Raw genomic sequence first — 19,266 nt, forward strand, 5'->3', positions numbered from 1 at the left:
TTTTGCCAAAGAAATTAATCCAAATCTCTTCAGTTTAGCCCCAGGCAGACTCTTTAGACAAGGGCAAAAAGCTGCCACTTTCTTCACCAACATATCACAAGAATGATCTCTAGGCAACATAAAAATTTTCTTCTCTGGCGCACGCCTTTAATCCCAGCACTCGGGAAGCAGAGCCAGGCGGATCTCTGTGAGTTCGAGCAGCTGGCTACCAAGTGAGCTCCAGAAAGGGCAAAGCTACACAGAAACCCTGTCTCGAAAAAAAAAAAAAAAAAAAAAAAGAAAAATTTTCTTCTCTGAAACCTCTTGATCCAGGCCCCCAGTTCAAATCATTCTTAGCACCATTGTCTTCCATACTCCTACTAGTATGGCCCATTAAGTAGTGCTTAAAGCTTTCCTAACCCAAAGTACCAAAGTCCAAATTCCTCCAAACAAAAGCATGGTCAGGTCTATCACAACAATACCCCAGTCCCTGGTACCAACTTCTGTCTTAGTTAGGCTTCTATTGCTGTGGAGAGACACCATGACCATGGCAACTCTTATTAAGGAGAAATATTTTATGGGATAGCTTACAGTTTCAGAGGTTTAATCAATTATCATCATAGTGGAACACAACCGTGTGCAGGCAGACATGGTGCTGGAGCTGAGAGTACTGCATCATGATCAGCAGGCAACAGGAAGTGATCTGAAACACTGTGTGTAACTTGAGCATATATGAGACCTCAAAGCCACAGTGACACACTTCCTCCAACAAGGCCATACCTACTCCATCAAAGCCATACCTCCTAATAGTGCCACACACTTGAGGGGGGCACTTTCCTTCAAACTACCAGAACCTGCTTTCTTATAGAATCCAAGGGGCTGGAGAGATGGCTCAGTAGTTAAGAGCACCAACTACTCTTCCAGAGGATCTGGGTTCAATTCCTAGCACCCACATGGCAGCTCATAACTGTCTGTAATTCCAGTTCCAGGGGACCCAACACCCATGGCAAAACACCAATGCACACAAAAAAAAGAAAAAAATTTTTAAAAAAAAAAACCCATGACAACCAGTCCAGAAATGGTACCATCCAGAGTATGCTGGACCCTCCTACATCAACCATAAAATCAAAAAAATGCCCAATAGACTTGTCTATAAGCCAATAAGATGGAAGCATTTTCTCAATTGAGGCTTCCCTTCCCAGGTAACCCTAGTTGAGTCAAGTTAACAACAATAACAACAAAAAATACTGCCCAATCTAGTGGCAGATCTTAGAAGTTAGTCATCTATACCTAAAGAGATCTTAAACTAGAAATTTTATCATCTCACCTCTTTTGATTTGCATCCAAGCCACCAACCTGTCCTCTCCCTCTTGAACAGCTTCAGTGAACAAATACATGGCTAGATCTTTGACTGGACTGCAGTTGCTTCAGGACAGTTTTCTAGAAGAGAAGTCATTGCAAAGATTAAAGAGGAAAAAAAATGAGATGGTTCCCACCATGACAGATACAGGAGGAGGAAGGCAATTGTGGACTGTCTGCTGGTAGTGGAAGAAACTTCCGTAGGTGTAGACTTCTCCCAGCCATCTGTGCTCAATCTACATCCACACAATAAACCAGGAATCTCGCAATAATAGCATCCAAACGTTCTCTAGCTTTTAATGTTTGTAAGATTGATTTTATCTTTAATTATGTGTATTTATGTGTATCTGTGTCTAGGTATGTGCACATGTGAGTGTAGTGCCAGCAGAGGCCAGAAGAAGTTGTTGGATGTCGGAGAGCTGGCATGGTAGGCAGTTGTGAATCCCTCAACATGGGTTCTGGGAACCAAGCTCAGACCTCTGCAAGTACAGTGTATGCTTTTAACCACTGAGCCATCTCTTCAGTCCCTTTTCTAGCCTCTAAAAATTAACATTATCCCATACACAGTTTCCTGGTTATTACCAAAGTCTCCAGTCCCCTCCTTTTAGGTGGATGCAACTATTTCTTAATAAGCAAGCTATTCTTTGTTACTCTATTGTTGACATACAGGGAAGTTGCTTATAAAACTTTGCCATCATACATGTCATTAACAATAAGTATTCTCTCTTCATGCATAATAAAGACCATGTTTATGTTTCTTTTTTCCCTTTGGCTGCTGGGGAGCTTACCCTCAATTTATGGTTTAAGTATACAATTCTGTTTTTGTGAATGTGCACACTTACTTTATCTTCTAGTCTCTTGGGTCCTGGTGTTTTGTTGCTTATTTGTGTCGTGTATGTTTCTTAATGGCCTGCTCAGAGCCTTGTGGATCAAGGACAAACACCAATTATTAATAAGATATTTAACACAATGCTGAAGTGATCATCCTGGCACCTAGCTTTTCCCTCTGTCTGGGAATCACTAATTAGTACACCTAGCAGAGTTTTCAAGAATGGCATCACCATCTCCAGATCAAACGCTCAGAATATCATTTAGGCTCTCGATACACAGTAGCCCAGGACCTTCCAGGGAGAAGAGGAACATAGGGTTGGAACATGATTCAGATAATCAAACCAAACCCTCCATCACACTCCCAACACAGGCAAAGGGCAGGGTTGTGCCCAGTGTGGAAGGTGTTTGCAAGGTATGACACCTGCCTGCTACCTCTTGGCTTCCTAGGTTCACTTTGAACCCAACCGTTGGGCATCCTCCTCCATGCTGCACAGAGCATGGAGCAGGCACTTGGCAGAGTCTCGTAGACAGGCGAGAAGAGGCGGGTGGGTGGTGCTGTCCCTAGGCCCAGGTCTCACTTTTGGGTGAGATGCTAGCCAAGCCTTTGGAGACTTCAGTCTCCAGTGCATTTTGAACCAGAAAAAAAAAAAAAAAAAAGTCTTCCGTGGCCTGGCCCAAGAGCTACACAACAGCATCCCTTGGGATCTGAACAGATGAATATCCCTCTGCTTGTTCTAGACAGGTCCCCTGGGATCACAACTGTACTGTGTCCTAAACCAGACCTTTCCTATTTTAATTTTTTTTTTTAGTATAAGAGATTACAAAAACACAATTACCCTTTCACTGTGGTCTGAAAAATAAACTCTAGTAAAAGGAGACATAGGTATGGGGAACACCTGCTCCAGCTTTCCACGGAAGTCTATCAGTCCCACATGGCATTCCCAGCTAAGAAGTGACTCCATGGCAGGCTGCCTGGCCTGGCCTGGAAGTGTGGGCCACCGGGTGGGAACTCAAGAGCGGGAAAGAAATAAATGAGTAGGTAGACGGACCGGTAGCTGGATGAGTGGATCTACGGACAACCTGTTCTGCCCACTGAAATATAAATTCCTGAAAGACAAGAACTGTATTCACCTCCAGCTTCCACCAGTCAATGTGGCACGGCACGGGTCTTTGATGTTCATGAAGTAAACAAACCCGTGGGTTAGTGGGCGGCTGAGTAGACGTTTGAGTGAGTGTGTGCGTGAGTGGGGTGGTGGGGAGACAGATGGATGGGTGATTAGATTGGTGAGTGAGCAGCGGATGAATGGATGGGTGGTTATGTGGATGAACGCATGCATGCATGTGTGGATGTATTCATAAATCAATGATTGAACGTGAGGTACTTTGGGGTTTGGGAGGTGATGGTTCCTATTCCTATGTTAGCTACAAATACACTAAATGACTTTCCAGGGTGCCAGTCAACTCTAGGAGGCTGCTTCTCTATGAACTTGACAGTGTTCTCCCAACCGCCATGAAGTTTCTCCCTCTGCAGATACACCTTCTCTCCCTCACATGTCTTCACCTTCCTGAAGAATCCTCGACTGTCCTTGAAGGAACAGCCCAGTTTCCCCAAGCCTCCTGCCACCGGCTCATCTGTCTCTCCCTCTTTTTCACCCCTTCATTTGTTGCCCACACTACCTAGTCCTAAAAATTCTCCTTATCCTGCTTCTCTTCTTAAGAGCAAAAGACAAGCCAGAGACCTCCTTGCGTTCCCACTTGTGACATCCAGCTCAGTCCTGGCTTGGGGAATTAAATTGGTTTCCAGGTTCAGCCTGTTTTGACGTCTTTTAAGCGTCCTCGATGGTTTGCAATCAGAATCCAATGAAGCCGTTTTGAAGAATATTCAGGGCAGGCAATTAGTGGCTCAGGCTTCACCTGCACAGAGAGTCAGCGTTTTCATCCTCCCTGGCTTGAAAGTTACATGAGATTCATTATGTATTTCCATCACATTAACATAAAAAGTCCCATTCATCTAGTTTTATCTCCAAAGCAGACAAGGAAAATTTCTCATTTTAATTGCTGGACCTTGCAGCTCAGAATGGGGTGACTAGAGGTGTCCAGAAACTTCACAGATGCCCCAAACCACAACGGGATGATTGGAAATTGCAGAGACCCCATGATTTATGTCATGGAGGAAACTTTCAAATCACAACTAGCAAGTGGGGGTGTTCTGTTCTTGAGGCTTTTTCTCACTCTCAGTGTTTGAAGCCCAGGCAGCCCACATCACCCTTAGGGGCTTTCTGTCTGAAAACAAAAATGGTTCCTTCCTGTTGTCTTAACCCTTTGCTGTACAGATAAGGAAACAGAGGCCTGGAAAGGGGAAGGGACTGACCCGAGATTGTAAAACCAGTTATCAAGGAAACTGGTAGGAAACGGGTCAAACCTTTCCATTGCTCCCCTTGATCCTCAATTTGCCCCATGGCCCTCAGTCCGTCCATGTAAGTCAGCTATTGGTGAGCATTAGTCCACTTACTCATCTGAGCAATTTCCGTGGCTCAGTCTAACCATTTGTTTCCGTGGCTTAAAGAAGAGGGTGTCTCCTTCCCCAAAAAGAGCTCACTCCGTTGAGTTCTTATCGGAAGACTCTGGAGCATTTCAGCTCTATATCCGCAGAGGTCTCTGGGTAGGAAACACCAAGGCTCGGAGGAAGCCTGTTTCTAAGCCGACTGGCAGAAAGGCTATGGAAAAGGAAAGCTTCTTTCCTGAGAATTCTCGTCCCTTAAGCTCTAGACCTCACTTTCCATGCCACTTCCGATGCAGCAGTTCAAACTATTCTTCTCATTCAGTCATGTGACAGGTTTGGGGGAGGCTGTTGACTTGCTTGGGGTGAAGATAGGTGGAGAGAAGCACACCGCCACCCTTGTTCTCCTGTAATCTCCGCAGGTGGGACCCACAGAGCACCTTGGCAACAACGCGTGCCTGCTTCCTTTCATTGCATGCTCCCCGTGAACACTCTAGCACAGCGCTCAGCTCATGATGAGAGCCTGAGGGCTGGCGGGGTGATTTCAGGTGAAAGCCCCTTGTCCCTTTGAGATCAGGAAATTCAGGAAGAGAACAAACAGGTCAAGAACCCAGGGGACCCTTCCTTCTTCCCATGTAGCTCAAGTGGGCTCTGGTCCTTGCTACAGCCATGCAGATATATCTAGACGCCTGCCTTCCTCCATCCAGCTGCTCTTCACTCAACCTGGGAGAGCCAAGCTAAAGGCTCATCATTCACTGTGCAAGGCTTAACTTTGGTGAACCCCAAAACGAGTTTCTTCCACTGTGATAACAACTAGCATGAGAGAAGGGAAGGGAATCCTCCTGTGCAACGGTCAGAGAGGGCGTTTGGCCCAGAACCCTCATTCTGCACTTGGAAAGCCAAAAGCACCTGTATAGAGCAGCTGGCAAGGTCCTGTACACTGGTTTCCAGTTCCTGAGAGCACCTGCCTGCCTACCTCCCTCCTTGCCTTCCTTCTCCTCCTCTCCTCTTTCTCTTTATTTCTCTCTCATACTTGATCTTGCTATGTACCCCAAGCTGGCCTAGAACTCATAGTGGAAACCAGGTTGGCCTCGAACTCGATACCCTGCTGCTGCTTCCAGAATGCTGAGCTTACAAAGCACACCAGCAAGGCTGCCATTTGCTTGTTTGTTTGTTTGTTTGTTTGTTTGTTTTTTCAATCAAAATAACTATAAGTCATTTCATGTGGTTCAACCTGGAACTGGCCTGAGCTCAGGAGTCTGTGTGTGACCGGAAGTTCTCTGAAGCAAAGCTTCATCTATTAAATCCACCACAGAGTGCTTGACCATGCCTGAATAGAGGTTGCGGCATGGGATGTCCGTCAAGATCAACATTATCTTTGGCTGTCTTAAACTACTTTTCATAGTTTTTTTTTTTTTTTCTGTTTTTGTTTTGTTACTTGTTTTTTCATTTTGTTTTTTGTTTTTTCCATTTCACTTTGTTTTGTTTTTAAAGACAAGGTCTCACTATGTGCACACATAGCACATAGCCCGGGCCAAGAACTTTTCCAAACCTCGCTGCTTCCTGAAGTATTGTCTCTCCTCCTGGTCACGGGCTTAAGGTGTAGGTCAGAAGGGAAATGGAGAAAGACCTTCAATTCCCCCTGTAGAAATAAGCTGGCCATTCCCCACCTTTGAAAGACACAGAAAAGGACAAGGTTTGGAGATCAAGTTAAATGTCCCAATTTATTTTCATAACTTGAAACCAGAACAAACTTGGTTTTGAACAAGCGTACAAATGAAATGGCAGACACATGCTGAACTCAACATTGTGACATTAAGGGAAAAAAAGAGGCCCAATTTCTTGTACAGAGAAGAAAAGAAACAATAAATATTTCACTAAGCCGTATTGAAATGACCTCCTGTCATCTCAACATTTTATCCATAATTAAAAAAAACTAGTGCCTGTTTTTAAAACAGAGCACAAATACCAAGCAATAATAAATAGCTCCAAACTTGTTGTAAGAGACAAACCCTCTAGGCAAACAACAAAAGCTCATACGATAAGTAATAGAAAAGGTAATAAAAATATTTTGCCTCGCCAGTACAAAAGCAAACAGCTGAAATCAATGTGCCTTTGCTATGCAGGGCTAATACAGAGAGCACCAAAGTCACGGATTTGCCTGCGTTCAACAAAACCTTGGACGGAAGGGCCAGGTGGAAGGCTGGTCACCTCGGGGTTCACATTTTGATTAGAGTAATCCAGTCTCCTCTCCCCTCCCCTTCCCATGATGACCCTCCAATGACAAGTGGCAGGTTCCAATGTGGGGGCAACTTTGGGTAAAGTTGTGGCAGTGTGGAACCCGACCTGAGGTTGGTTGGGTCACCCACGCTAGAGCCCTTTGGCTGGGTCACCTGCTTCGGGGAGGTTGGTTGGTTGGTTGGTTTTCGCTTTGATAAGCGAAGCAAAATTCTCTTCTCTCTGCAGTGGACAGAGACATACAATCCTTGTGCTTTAGGATGGCTTAGTCCTGGCATTCTGGTGACAGGTGAGCTGGTGAGCACTGGCTAGCTTTTACGAGCACAGGAGAACCACACAGAGGCTCCCAGAGAGCTAACAGGGCAGCGGAGGGGCAGGGCAGCAGAAGGGCAGGGCCATCCTGGGCCTTGGGGCAAGCCTGTGGGACACTGAGCCCGAGGCACGTGGCATCTCACTTGGCCCCCATCCTTTAACTGTGCAAAGGCAAGTCAAATGGGAAAGAGTGAGGCAGAGTCTGCATTTAGTAAGGACCTGCCTGGAAAGATGCACGGCCATGCTTTCATAACCTGAAATGATGATTTCTTACATTTCCTGAAATTAAAAAAAAAAAAAAATGGCTTCCTGATATAGATATGTGTGAAAAGTGTATTATTCCCTCATCCAATAAACAACCACTTTATTATCTTAAAGCTACTTGGCTTTACAAAAAAAAAAGGGGGGGGTTGGGGGAGAGGGGACAAAGAGGGGGCAGGAAATTAAAGATGAGATGAACAGCGAGAGGGTTGGCAGAGACTGGAGGAGGGCGGGGAGGGAACACAGGAGGAGAGAACGATGGAAAGGCACAGAATTCCTTCATCCTAGGCCCCTCACCATTCTGAAACCAATGGAATTGCAGAAGAAAGCAGCGAAGCCGAGAAGGAAAGCGAGCAGACACTGTCCATGGAACAGAAGGATCTGCCTTCAGGGCCCTCCTCAGTCCCGCCTGCACCAGCCTCAGTGGCAGAGGCTCCCCCGGGCCCAGCTGCTCCTTCGAGGAGCGTTGATCCGTCCAGGTTTGCTCAAGGACGAACGCAGCTGTGGATTCTCTCTCTGCTCTGGAGGGTGGTCAGGGGCCGGAGGGAGCAGCCACAGTAGCCATAGCAGAGTAAGGAGGTGACCTTGCTCCCTCACCCCTACACCTACCATCTTATAGAGGGACGGCTCTCTTTTCACCACTGAACACAAATAAAGCACTTCCCATGGGATCTGCTGTGGCTGCACCCAGGAGGCCTGATACAAAGTTCGGGCCTTCAGATCAAAGCGCAAAGCCAATAGTTCTTTGAGTACGCCAATTCTGACAGACTATATACAACTAAGATGACTTGTGAACCAAAGCATTGGACTCTGTCCTTTTGTGTCTTTTTTTTTTTCCTGAAGGTTGTCGAACAACCCTTTTTTTCTCCTGTACAAGAGGACTTAACATACAAATGTGAGTGAGGTTTTTGTTTGTTTGTTTTGTTTTGTTTTGTTTGCAATATTTTATCCTGCCAAATTAAAAAAATATATTATGGCAGCCTGTTTGTTTTTGTTTTTTTTTTTCTTTTTATTTCCAAATTCACTAACAAAAAGGTACATTAAATCCCTTTAAAAGGACAAGCTTACAGTTAAAAAATTACAAGCTCCAGTAAAAATACAGCGAGAGCCTACATCATATGAACCGACCAATATATCCATTCCAGAGGGAGGGGGGGAGAGAAAAATAAGTACAGGTCAGAAATGTGATTTTTTTTTTCTGCAAAGCAGTAACAATATTAAGCACTTTTTTCTACATACTTTTTCTACACGGTGTAGCAATCCCCTTTTAATCCCCAAATACAAGTTTCTATACATTTGTTTTCGAAATAAAAATTCAACACCCAAGGCAGAAAAAAATGTACTAAAACTCCGACTTTACAGTTACTGTGACAGAACAGATTTCATAGACCCACCATTTAAAACTTACTGTAACGGTTTCAAGGAAAAGAAAAAGGACTTTTTTTTTTCTTGTTTTGTAAAATGCCCAGGCATTCTCAATTATTACAAATACTGGTCCACTTTGACAGTAATCAAGAAATTTCAATATATATAATGTATACTAAAACCCCGTCACCAAAAGGAAACAATATACACGTAGCCATTGTGGCATTTCTGTATAACCTATTAAGCAAACTTTGAAAATAAAATAAAATAAAAAAGATCGCTCCAACACACATACACACGATTTATTTTACCCTTGTATGTATCCAATACTGTAAACGTATTTTTAAGACAGAGTGCACTAAATTTAAATTTAGAAAAAAAAAAATTAGCCATTGTTCCTGAATTATTTTGTTGGTTTTTTTTGTTGTTGTTGTTTTGTTTTGTTTTGTTTTCTCATTCAACGATATCAGCTTGTGTCACTTGAGTTTTAATTCAGCAGTAAATCACCTCCACTCCACATCTAAGCAGCGTTGTCCCAAAAACAAAAGGGGCTGAAAACAATTCTGCTAATGGATGTCCAGGGCTGTGCTGGGCTTACTTCTTCATTTGATTGGGTCTTATGGCATTTTCACATCCTCTATCTTCAACCAGGATTTTTTTTTTTTAATTTAAAGTAAATGTGGCTTTGTTTTTAAAGAATGTACTTTTCTTGTTTACTTTTTAAAGTCTTTTCATCTCAAAAAAACATAACCAAAAAAAAAAAAAAAAAAAAAAGAGTTTTGCATTTGTCTCAAGAGACTCAAATAGGAAGATCAGTTTTCAAGGCACGCACATCAAATTGAACGGCAGTAGAGAGACTGTCCAATAAATTATTTAACTTTGTTCTTTATAGTGCCAGTATTGTGAATGCCACGCTTAGCAATACTGACACTCAATCTCAACTGTCCCTTACAGTTTAACCCACCTCTGGGCCAAAGATAAGAATATGCTGCAATTTCTTGTTTAGAAGCCATTTAATTTAAATGCAAACAAAAGCTTTAAAGTGCGGGTCAACAGAATTCAAACATCAAATCTGAACAAGTCCAATGTATGGTATGTCCCAACTAATTGGAGGAAGGAAAAAACAAAAACAAAAACAAAAAAACAAACATGGAAGCAGCGTGGGGCACCTTGGATGGTACTCTTCCCAGCTCCTCCAGCAAGAAAGAACAGGCAAGATTCCCCTGCCCTACAGTACTGCCAGCATTAGATGAGAGACCCCGGAGCTAACTTCCCTAGTCCACCGGTCGGGGCCAGCTGTCTGCTTGGGACACAGTCAATTACCAACCACTGTAGCAATGGACACCCGGGGTTTATCTGCAGGCTGTGGGGGGTGTGAGAGAGAGAAGCATCACATTGAGAGAAGCCTGAAAGAACATTGTTAGTTTCTTCCTCCCTGCCCACCGCTGCCTACCCAGTAGGTACCCTCAGTCAAATCTACAGCAAAGAAAGGACAGAGGCAGCTTCCCAGGACACACCAAGCTCCTCAGAAAAGGACAGTATCTCCTGGGGATGCCCAAGTGCTGAGGCTGTTCCTAGAGTCACCTGGAAACGTTTCTCAGGGTCCCGAATTGGGGAGGAGCTTGCTTGCCACATACCCCTTCCCCCAAGTTTTCCTTCCATGACAGGAAAGTTGAATTCCACACAGAGAAGGTCTCTGGGACCTCAGGACATCAGTGCTATGTCTCCAATCCGATGCTAAAACAAAGTGCTACAATTTTCAAGATTGTAATCCGCTGTACATCCACCTCCCAGGGGAAAAAAAATGTTTTTGAAAGCCACCTCCCCACCCCACCCCCCAAAAAAACCCACATGCCACTTTTTTTTTTTATTTCAGGACAAAAGTAAATGATGAAAAGGCAAACAACTTTAAAAGTCATTTAAGTGTTGGCTTCTTGACAAGAAATTACACATGCTTAGCTTAAATTTCAAAAAAGCAGCACCCCCCCACACACACACACAAAAATTATAATTTAAAAGATAGCTTCCCTCTACATCACTTGCGAGTCATTGCTCAAACTACTACTGGGTTATTAAAAAATGAAGGGATGGATACCCAACAAAATCTTTTAAAGGAATTTAAACAGAAATAATAATAATAATAAGTACCTGCACATACATGCCAAAAAATTACAAAACCCAATAAATACAGAAATTATTGCACAGTTAAAAGGCTCCACAATTTTTTTTTTTTTAAATCTTTACTGCCTTAATCAACCCTCAGGTTTCCATAGGACTTCGCAGACACAGGTTAGGTTGGACTGCCGCCTCCCTTGGGCCCCGGGGACACAGAGGCCAGTCCGGTCACCGGGTCCCGTTGGCGATGGTTGGCGATGGTCACACTGTACAGATGCACGCGCTGCTCCCCTGCACACGCGCTTAGCTCCTCTCGGCCTGCTCGATTTTGACATCATTAGTCAGCAAGTGTTCACCGTGCCACTTTTTCATGTGTTTCTCCAGGGTGCTGTAGACGCTGAAGGGCATCTGGCAGATGTCGCAGCGGTACACCTCCTTGCCGATCTGCCCGTGCGTCTTCATGTGGCGCGTGAGCTTGCTGCTCTGCGCACACGCGTAGTTGCACAGCTCGCACTTGTAAGGCCGCTCTCCAGTGTGGCTCCTCCGGTGCACCGTCAGGTTGCTACAGTTCTTGAAGACCTTGCCGCAGTACTCGCACGTGTCGCTGCGGCGGCCTTCCTTGGAGCTTGGCCGCCCAGGACCCGGGCCACCCAGGTGAGGCGTGCTGCCCCCGCTCGCTGTGCCGCTGCGCCCAGACAGCCCACCATCCAGCAGGTCCCCCGGCGGCGTGGAGAAGCGGAGGCTGCCATTCTCAGACGAGTGCTCGGACGACGTGGCGAAAGGTGACTGGCGCGCGTCCGTGAAGCCCAGGAACGGGTCCTTCATGAAGTGGCGTGAAGCGGCGTAGCCCACGAGCCACTGCGAGTATACGTTCTCGGACGGGATGAGCGCAGCAGGCGGCAACTCCAGGTCCTTCTCCACCTTGATGCGTTTGGCCGCGTGCAGTGCTGGGCCACCAAGCCCGGGGCTGGGCAGCGGTGCAGGCTTGCGTGGGAAGAGTGCTGGGAAGGGCTCTGCGCCCGGTGCGAAGGCCCCGCCACGCCCGTTCACGGCGCCCGGTGCACCTGCATCCCCGCAGCCACCAGCACCCGTGTCACCCGCATCACCTGCACGCTTCAGGAAGGCGCCACGCTTCTCCCCATACTGTGGCAGTGCGCCAAGCCCCGCATCCTCCATCACCTTGCCCAGTGCCAGCGCTTTCTCATCTGCCAGCGCTGCGGCTGCAGCACCCGCACCAGCCACTCCTGGCACACCGCCTCCGTTCTCACGACCACGGCCCAGCTCCGAGTCCATGCTGAAGCTCGACTCAGGCCGGCTCTCATTCTCCAGCAGCAGTTCCTCTTCTTCCTCCTCCTCGTCCTCGTCGTCCTCGGGTTCGGGGCCCAGCGATGGGTCGCTCTCATGGTGTCGGAAGTCACCATCGGCCGCTTTGAGGTCGCCAGGCAGCTCGCTGGTGCCTGGCTCTGGGGAGCTGGCAGCCGACAGCCCGTCATCCGAGCGGCCAGCCAGCGAGCCCGCCTTGTGCATGTGCGTCTTCATGTGGCGCTTGAGCTTGCTCGCCTGCGAGCACGCGTGGTCGCACAGCTGGCACTTGTAGGGCTTCTCGCCCGTGTGGCTGCGCCGGTGCACGATGAGATTGCTCTGGAATTTGAAGGTCTTGCCGCAGAACTCACACGACTTGCTCTTGGCGGGAGGCTGCGGTGGCGGCGTGCCCGCAGGCATGGGTGGCAGCGGTGGCGTGCTGAGAAACGGGGACTTGGGGCTGGGCTGGAAAGGGTTCAGCAGCCGGTGCATAGGGTTGCCACGGCCTGGGGACACGGGCGGCGGCGTGGAGCTGTTGCCAGCCAGTTCTCGCAGCCGCCGCGAGAAGTCCATGGCGGGAGAGTCTATGGCCATGGGGTTCAGGCGCATGACTCGGTCGAAGGCACTGGGGTGCTGGGCCACGAGCCCCATCTCCTCTGCACTGAGGCGGTGTGGGTCCAGGTGATGGCGCGGCGGTGGGCTGAAGAGCGGCGGCGTACCTGGCAGGCGGCCCTCGCCGAAGCCGGGGTGGTCCCGTAGAATGGGGCCCGTCATGCGCAGCAGGTTGAAGGGGTTGCTGTCCCCCAGGAAATTCATGAGTGGGGACTGGGCCACGGCCTCGGGGCCAAGCGGAGGCGGGATGGTGAGCCTGGGCGTGAGCGAGCTGCTGGCTGGCCCGGGCTCCAGGTAGATGCGGAAGCCGTGCGTGTTCTGCGCATGCTGCAGCAGGAACCAAGCGCTGTTGAAAGGCTGCTTGCATGTTGTGCAAATGTAGCTGGAAGGCTCATCTTTACCTGGGGAAACACGAAGGAGAAAGGCAGAATGTGAGCAGCTGCATGGAGCCGGGGTGGCCACAGGGTGGACAGGCCTCACTGGGTCCTGCCCACAAGGCAGAGGACAAGATCTATGAGCACGCCCTGGGAATCCTTGGAGTCAACTTGTGCAGCCGAAGGGTAGACAGGCCTCATTGCGACTACCCAGATGGCAGGGAACAATGGTATCTATGGGAAGGCCCCGGGACTCCAGGGAGTCGCTTTTGCGGCCTAATAGTGGACAGGCCTCACTGCGTCTACCCGGATGCAGTGGACAACAGGACCTATGAGAAAGCCCCAGGTCACCAGGGAGTAGCTTGCATTCAATGGGCCTGACTTTGCTCCCCCTAAAAGCGTTCTTACTTTAATCATTTTTGGGGACCAGAGGAGAGACAGTGACAATGGCTACATTATGTAAAAGAGCCAGGGTAATAAGCCTCACCCAAACACCTTCTAGACCAGGATTTTTGACTCAGCCACTGTTGACATGTAGACCCCACCCTCAAAACTCATTGCTGGGGTGAGAAGGAGGTATAGGGATTCCACATAGTAGATGCCAATATCCCCACCCTCCAGTGGTGCAAACAGAAAGGTATACATGTCATCAAATGTCTCCTCTGGGATAAAAATTAGTCCACCTCAGCCTCCCCTTGGGGACTACTAACTCCATTGCTTTACAAACTTAACTTTTTTTTTTTTAAACAGAAATTGCTATGAAGCTCTGTGGTAGAATGCCTGCCCTTACATTCAGTTCCCAGCTGCGAGCGACAGACATCCAGGTAGCACTCTGATACCTTGCCTACATTTGAGATTTTAGCCACAGAAAATTTCTGTTTCATGGGCCAGCGTCTGTGCAGAAAATACTGTCCAATAGAAACCCAGATATGTGAAGCAAGACTAACACAGTTCCAAAGTCTGCTGTTCTGTGAAAGCCACCCTCACCTGTGGCCTCCCACACTCCCACAGTGTGGAAATCAGCTCCACAGTCCCCAAGAAGGGCAGGAGGTGGGGGATGGGACTCCAGCCTAAAAGAGTAGTCTGATGTCTTCTGCCAGAAGACAAAGGAATGGAAGGAGACCGCCAAATATGACAGCAGTCAGGACGAACAGCCACACGTGCTGATTTGTTACCACTGGCTCGGGTGACATCAGTCACAAATGGTTGTGGACACTCGTGGCCCTGAGCCAAAACACCACGTACTTGTCATTCACTGGTGCAGTCTCAAGATGGAGGCTGAACCTTTTGTCTGGAGCTGTTAACCTCAATGTGAGGCCACATTCTGCCTGCCAGAACCTTCCTAATGCCTTAGATGAGTAAGACAGGCGTGGACAGGCCTGTCTGCCTTCATCGGATGCAGCGGCTCAGAGGGGTAAGAATAGGCCTCTCATTCCAGACCTGGCACAAAGTATGGCAACCTCAGTCTTGAAAAGACCCTCTCCTCTGTTTAAACTTGCCTGTATCAAAAAAGATACTAATGCTGACACTAAGTCAGAAGTTTCAAACTCCCCAGCAAAGCCAAACATGAACGGTTACCATACCTCACAGCAGACAGGGCCTCGTCTTTGCTTACCCCAGCCTGTCCTGGAACATCCATAATCCTGGGTAGACAGCATCTCACTCTCCACCAGCTAATGCCACTTCCTAGGAGGCTGCATCCCTCGCTGTGTACGTATGTTCTGAAGTCCGCCTTGGCCTCAGTTTCCAGGGTGCACCTCTCCAAGACAGGCTTGCTAGTGGGCCATGGTCCACAGAAAAGTACTATGCCATCCTGGGGTAGGATTGAGATTCCCTTGGACCATGGCACCAGCAGGCCCAGGGCAAGCAGCCCTGGAATCCGAGACATGCTTTTGCAAGCCAGGGATTATCCCACTATCCCCTGATAGTGTGTCTGTGGGTTTGGTGTGGTAGGTAGTAAAGCAGAGAAATTAAAATAAAATAAAATAAAAAATCCTGAAGTTCGGCCTCATTGCACTGCACATCTGTATTCCTGTGTGCAGATAGGTAAGCATGTGTGCACACACGCAATGTCGGGGCGAGGGGACAACGTCAGGTATCATTCCTTATCAGGGGCCATCTTATCTCTTTTGAGACCTGGGGCTCACAGATTAGGCTTGAGCCTCCCGCCAGTATGCCCCAGAGATCCTACTCTGCCCACCTCCCAGCACTGAGACTGTAATGGCTCCACCCCTCGGTTTTTATGTGTATTCTAGAGATTGGGCTTGGGTCCTCACACCTGCATGGCATACCTTTACGGAAAGACATCTCTCCAGGCCTCCCTCCATATTTTTAAACTGCTGCAGGAGAACTGAGGATACAGCTCAATGATAGAGTGCTTGCCTAGCATACATGAGGTCCTAGGTAAAATCTTCAGCACCAGCCCCTCCAGCAAAACAAACAACAAACAGAAAAACGAAAAAACCAACCCGGGAGAGCAGAGCCTATTTGCTCTCTCCAGGTGTCCCAGCATGTCTGGATGGGTCTGTACTCTACACAAGACTCCTAACAGGGGGGTCTTCTGTCTTAGCCTGGTTTCACAAGGCCTGGCCAGCCACGATGCCCACAATCAGGGCCTAACAGAGGAATAGTGCCTCCCGAAGTCCTGACCGCACCCCACCCCCCATCTCGGCTTATTAGCTAATGTGCTTGAAGGACAGGAAGCCTTGCCTCAGATAGTTCACATGGAGCTGGCCAGAAGACAGGTTTAGACTCCTCCTCACATCGTGCGTGTGTGTGTGTGTGTGTGTGTGTGTGTGTGTGTGTGTGTGTGTGTGTGTGTATTTCATAAGAAGGTAAATACAAGTCCCTTTCAGACACTTTGAAGCTACTAACACAAATGAAGTACCATGTCCTAGGAGGTCCTATATCAAATTAACGGTTGTTTCTGTACCCTTCTCTGGGCCCCAGCCACTCTAAGTAATGGATTTATGGCACAAGGCTGCTGAGGCCTGGGGTGTTCTTAAGCTGGGCCCCATCTCTTCTCAGCATCTCCATTTCCTCAAGTAGCTCTGAAGCACTTCCTGCCTCTTTATCTGGTGGCCACACGTTTTCTAGATTGTTCTACAGCCAGCAATCAAGAAATTCAGCTATCCAACAAACACATAAGTCCAAAACTGATTAGGTAGCCAAAATAACTGATTACATTAATTAAAAAAAAAAAAAAAAAGCAAGGCAGTACATGCCCAAAAAACTCGGATACTTCTTGAAGGTGTGTGCGGGTGGATGTCACCTCCATAGTTAACTGTAAGGAGAAGGAGGGCTGCTTACTCCTCAAGTCAGACAGATTTCAGGGCCATTTGTCACCCCGGGGTGAGAGCTATCTTTATTGGAGCCCCTAAATGTCCCTCCACAGAACCCCAAGATTCACTGTAGGCAGCAGCCTCCCCAGCACCTGAAGGAGAAAATAAAAATTTCCCAGCTTGAAGGCCCCCCACTAGACAACTCTCTTTCCAGCCACCCCCTTCTTTTTTAAAATAAAATGTTCATTTCCATATGATGACCTCATGGCTCTCTCTTGCCTCGAAATAGCCCTGAGCACGGGGTTGCTCACTTTTAAGAACTGAACAATGTCAGAGAGTCTTTGACGAGCCACTTGGAACATCTTTCTATTCAAGAACGGAGTATTTTATAGACGCGGCACACTCACAGATGGCTGGTTTTTCAACATGGCAGGAGAGCCTCAGCAGTTGGCTTCTGACTCAGGGCTGGCCTCGGCTCATCCCAAACTTTTCCTCACTGACACCTCCTCCTCCAACTCACAGCCACCTCACATAGGTGTCCTGGCAGATGTCCTGCAGGAGGACGTGGCTGTGTTGCTCACGGACCGGAAAGGATCCCCTGCTGCGGCTGCTTGCTAAAGATCCCACCTGCTGGGTCCAGGTTACTTCAGAAGCACCAGCCCTGGCCTACAGACCTAGACATGCCAGCTGCGCTTGTCTCACCGAATCACACGGAGCAACTCAGAACCCAGGGCTCCGCCACATCTCCGTGCTTCCCCCCTCCTTACTTTCATAGATCTCTAGAGCACACACTAAGCCTCTCTGTTCCTGCAGCTACCAAGAGACTGTCTTGGCATTTTCAGATGCAGAATGCTACCCCAGGTCTGTACAAGAGGCCCCCACACAGAGGAGCATCACTTAACACATGTGCTTTGCTCACTCAAGGGTGTAACCAAGCAAGTGACGTCACTTCTCTGAGCCTTCATTCCCAGTCACTAAAACAGAAAGACTACACCTGCCTCCTGGGGGGCAGGGGGTGGTTGGAGGCAGTGAGGTCCTGCCTGCCTCTGTGAACTGTGCTCTGCTGTGCAGATGTGGTAGTAGGCCTGACACCTTCTGGGTTTAGTCACCCATCCTTGTACACAGCTATGGGTGTTTCGGGGATGCCTTTTGGTGTAACTGTTGGTAATAAGGCCAGGATGAATTGTAATGCATCTTGCCCAAAAAACAGCAACTCCAGAGAGCAATCTACAAATGTTGAAGGACACTTCTGTCCAAGCAGGGAAACCAGTCCGGGCCTCCTGGACCCCTCAGCAGGCCACAAAGCACGGCACAGCAGCTGGGCGTTTTCGCTGCCTCAGATCATGCCATCGTCGTTCACCGCGGCCTTTGAGGGAAGCCAGGTGAGGATCCTAATCATGCTAGCATGCAGTTCAGAGAATCAAGTCATAGCCAGGAAGTGGCAGGGCCGCACCCTCACCGTCTTCCCAAGCCCTGTACTGGACCCCAACGGCCTCCCAGCAACACCTGCCAACCACAGGGTCTGTCACCCTTCCTGCATGTGTAGAGGTCAGTTTCACAATAACAGTGCTCTCTCAGGGAAGGGCACTGATTGTCCTTGAACAGCCTCCACTGGACCTTCACCCTAAGCTGGAACAAGGGAGCCATGTGACAGAGCCAGAGAGCCTACAGCATGTGCTACTTGGAGGACCTATTGAAGGGGCCACATGACACTGAAATGGCTGGACTTGGGACAGGAAGTTTTATCCCTGGATGCCTCTCAGGGATCCTTCTCATCCAGCATCCAAGCAGAAGGTTGGTTTTGCCTCATCACTTACCACCTCCCCCAGCCCCCCACCACCACCCTCCACCCTGGCCAGTCAACAACTGCTAAGATTCTGTCTCCACAGCTCCCCAGTGGCAATAAGTAGAACTATTACTCAGGTGACATCTAGGTCCCATGTGCATTTAAACATTGCCTCCTGAGCTGGAGGTGTATTCCAATGCTAGAGCACTTGCCTAGCATGCATGAAGCCCTGGATCCAATCCTCAAATCTCCCAGCACCAAAATAAATTTTAAAAAAACCATTTCCTCTTTCATGACGTCAGAGAGAAAAATGTCAGCTGGGCTCCTGGAGTGTTTATGGTCATCTATAAATCCACAAGCATCCTGCCGGTTCCCAATTCACTCAATCAGACCTCAGCCCCGGGAGGCGGAAAGTCGAGCGGTGGGATGACAGAGGTCACAACAGACAGTAGGAAACATACCGTGAGCCAGGGATGAGTTCAGTACACCAGGGACCTCACGCAACATTCCCTGGTCTCAGAAAGCACACAGCCTGCCAACAGCGCTGTTTCACAGGCGAGGAAACTGAGGGCTGGAAGAGATAAGGCGATCTGCCTGGTGTCTCACAGCGGGCAAGTGGCAGTACCTATGTGGTACACTGTCAAGATAAAAGCCACTCAAGAGAGAAGTGTCCAGAGCTCATTAACCTAGGGAAAGGGTAGGGACCTGTGTCTTGATATTTTACCTTCCATCCCAGCTTATGTGCGAACGGAAGTCAAGATGTGTTGCTTTAGGCTATCACGGTGGTAAATGAATCTGTGCGGATTAGCTCATGAGAATGGAGTAGATCCACAAGTGAGCCACAGAAGGCTGTGACACCGTGGTGGCTGTGGGGGACTATGGATGCTCGCTGGTACTTCGTGATGGCCTCAGTCTAACACACAGGTCCATCTATGCATTTGCTCTCCCCGC

At 48.3% G+C, this 19,266-nt stretch overlaps 1 protein-coding gene across 5 annotated transcripts in view; it reads right to left on the minus strand.

The window, feature by feature from the left end:
* Positions 1-6,374: 6,374 nt before the first annotated feature.
* Positions 6,375-19,266, minus strand: part of Bcl11b (BAF chromatin remodeling complex subunit BCL11B) — a 90,946-nt gene continuing 78,054 nt past the window's right edge. For all 5 annotated transcript variants that reach the window (XM_037210828.1, XM_028882093.2, XM_028882089.2 and 2 more), the window contains one exon: positions 6,375-13,275. In XM_037210828.1, coding sequence (XP_037066723.1) covers positions 11,264-13,275 — 2,012 coding nt within the window. In that variant the 3' untranslated portion in view covers positions 6,375-11,263. The remainder of the gene's footprint in view (positions 13,276-19,266) is intronic.

The sequence above is a fragment of the Peromyscus leucopus genome, chromosome 14, assembly GCF_004664715.2.
Source record: "Peromyscus leucopus breed LL Stock chromosome 14, UCI_PerLeu_2.1, whole genome shotgun sequence".
Taxonomy (NCBI): domain Eukaryota; kingdom Metazoa; phylum Chordata; class Mammalia; order Rodentia; family Cricetidae; genus Peromyscus; species Peromyscus leucopus.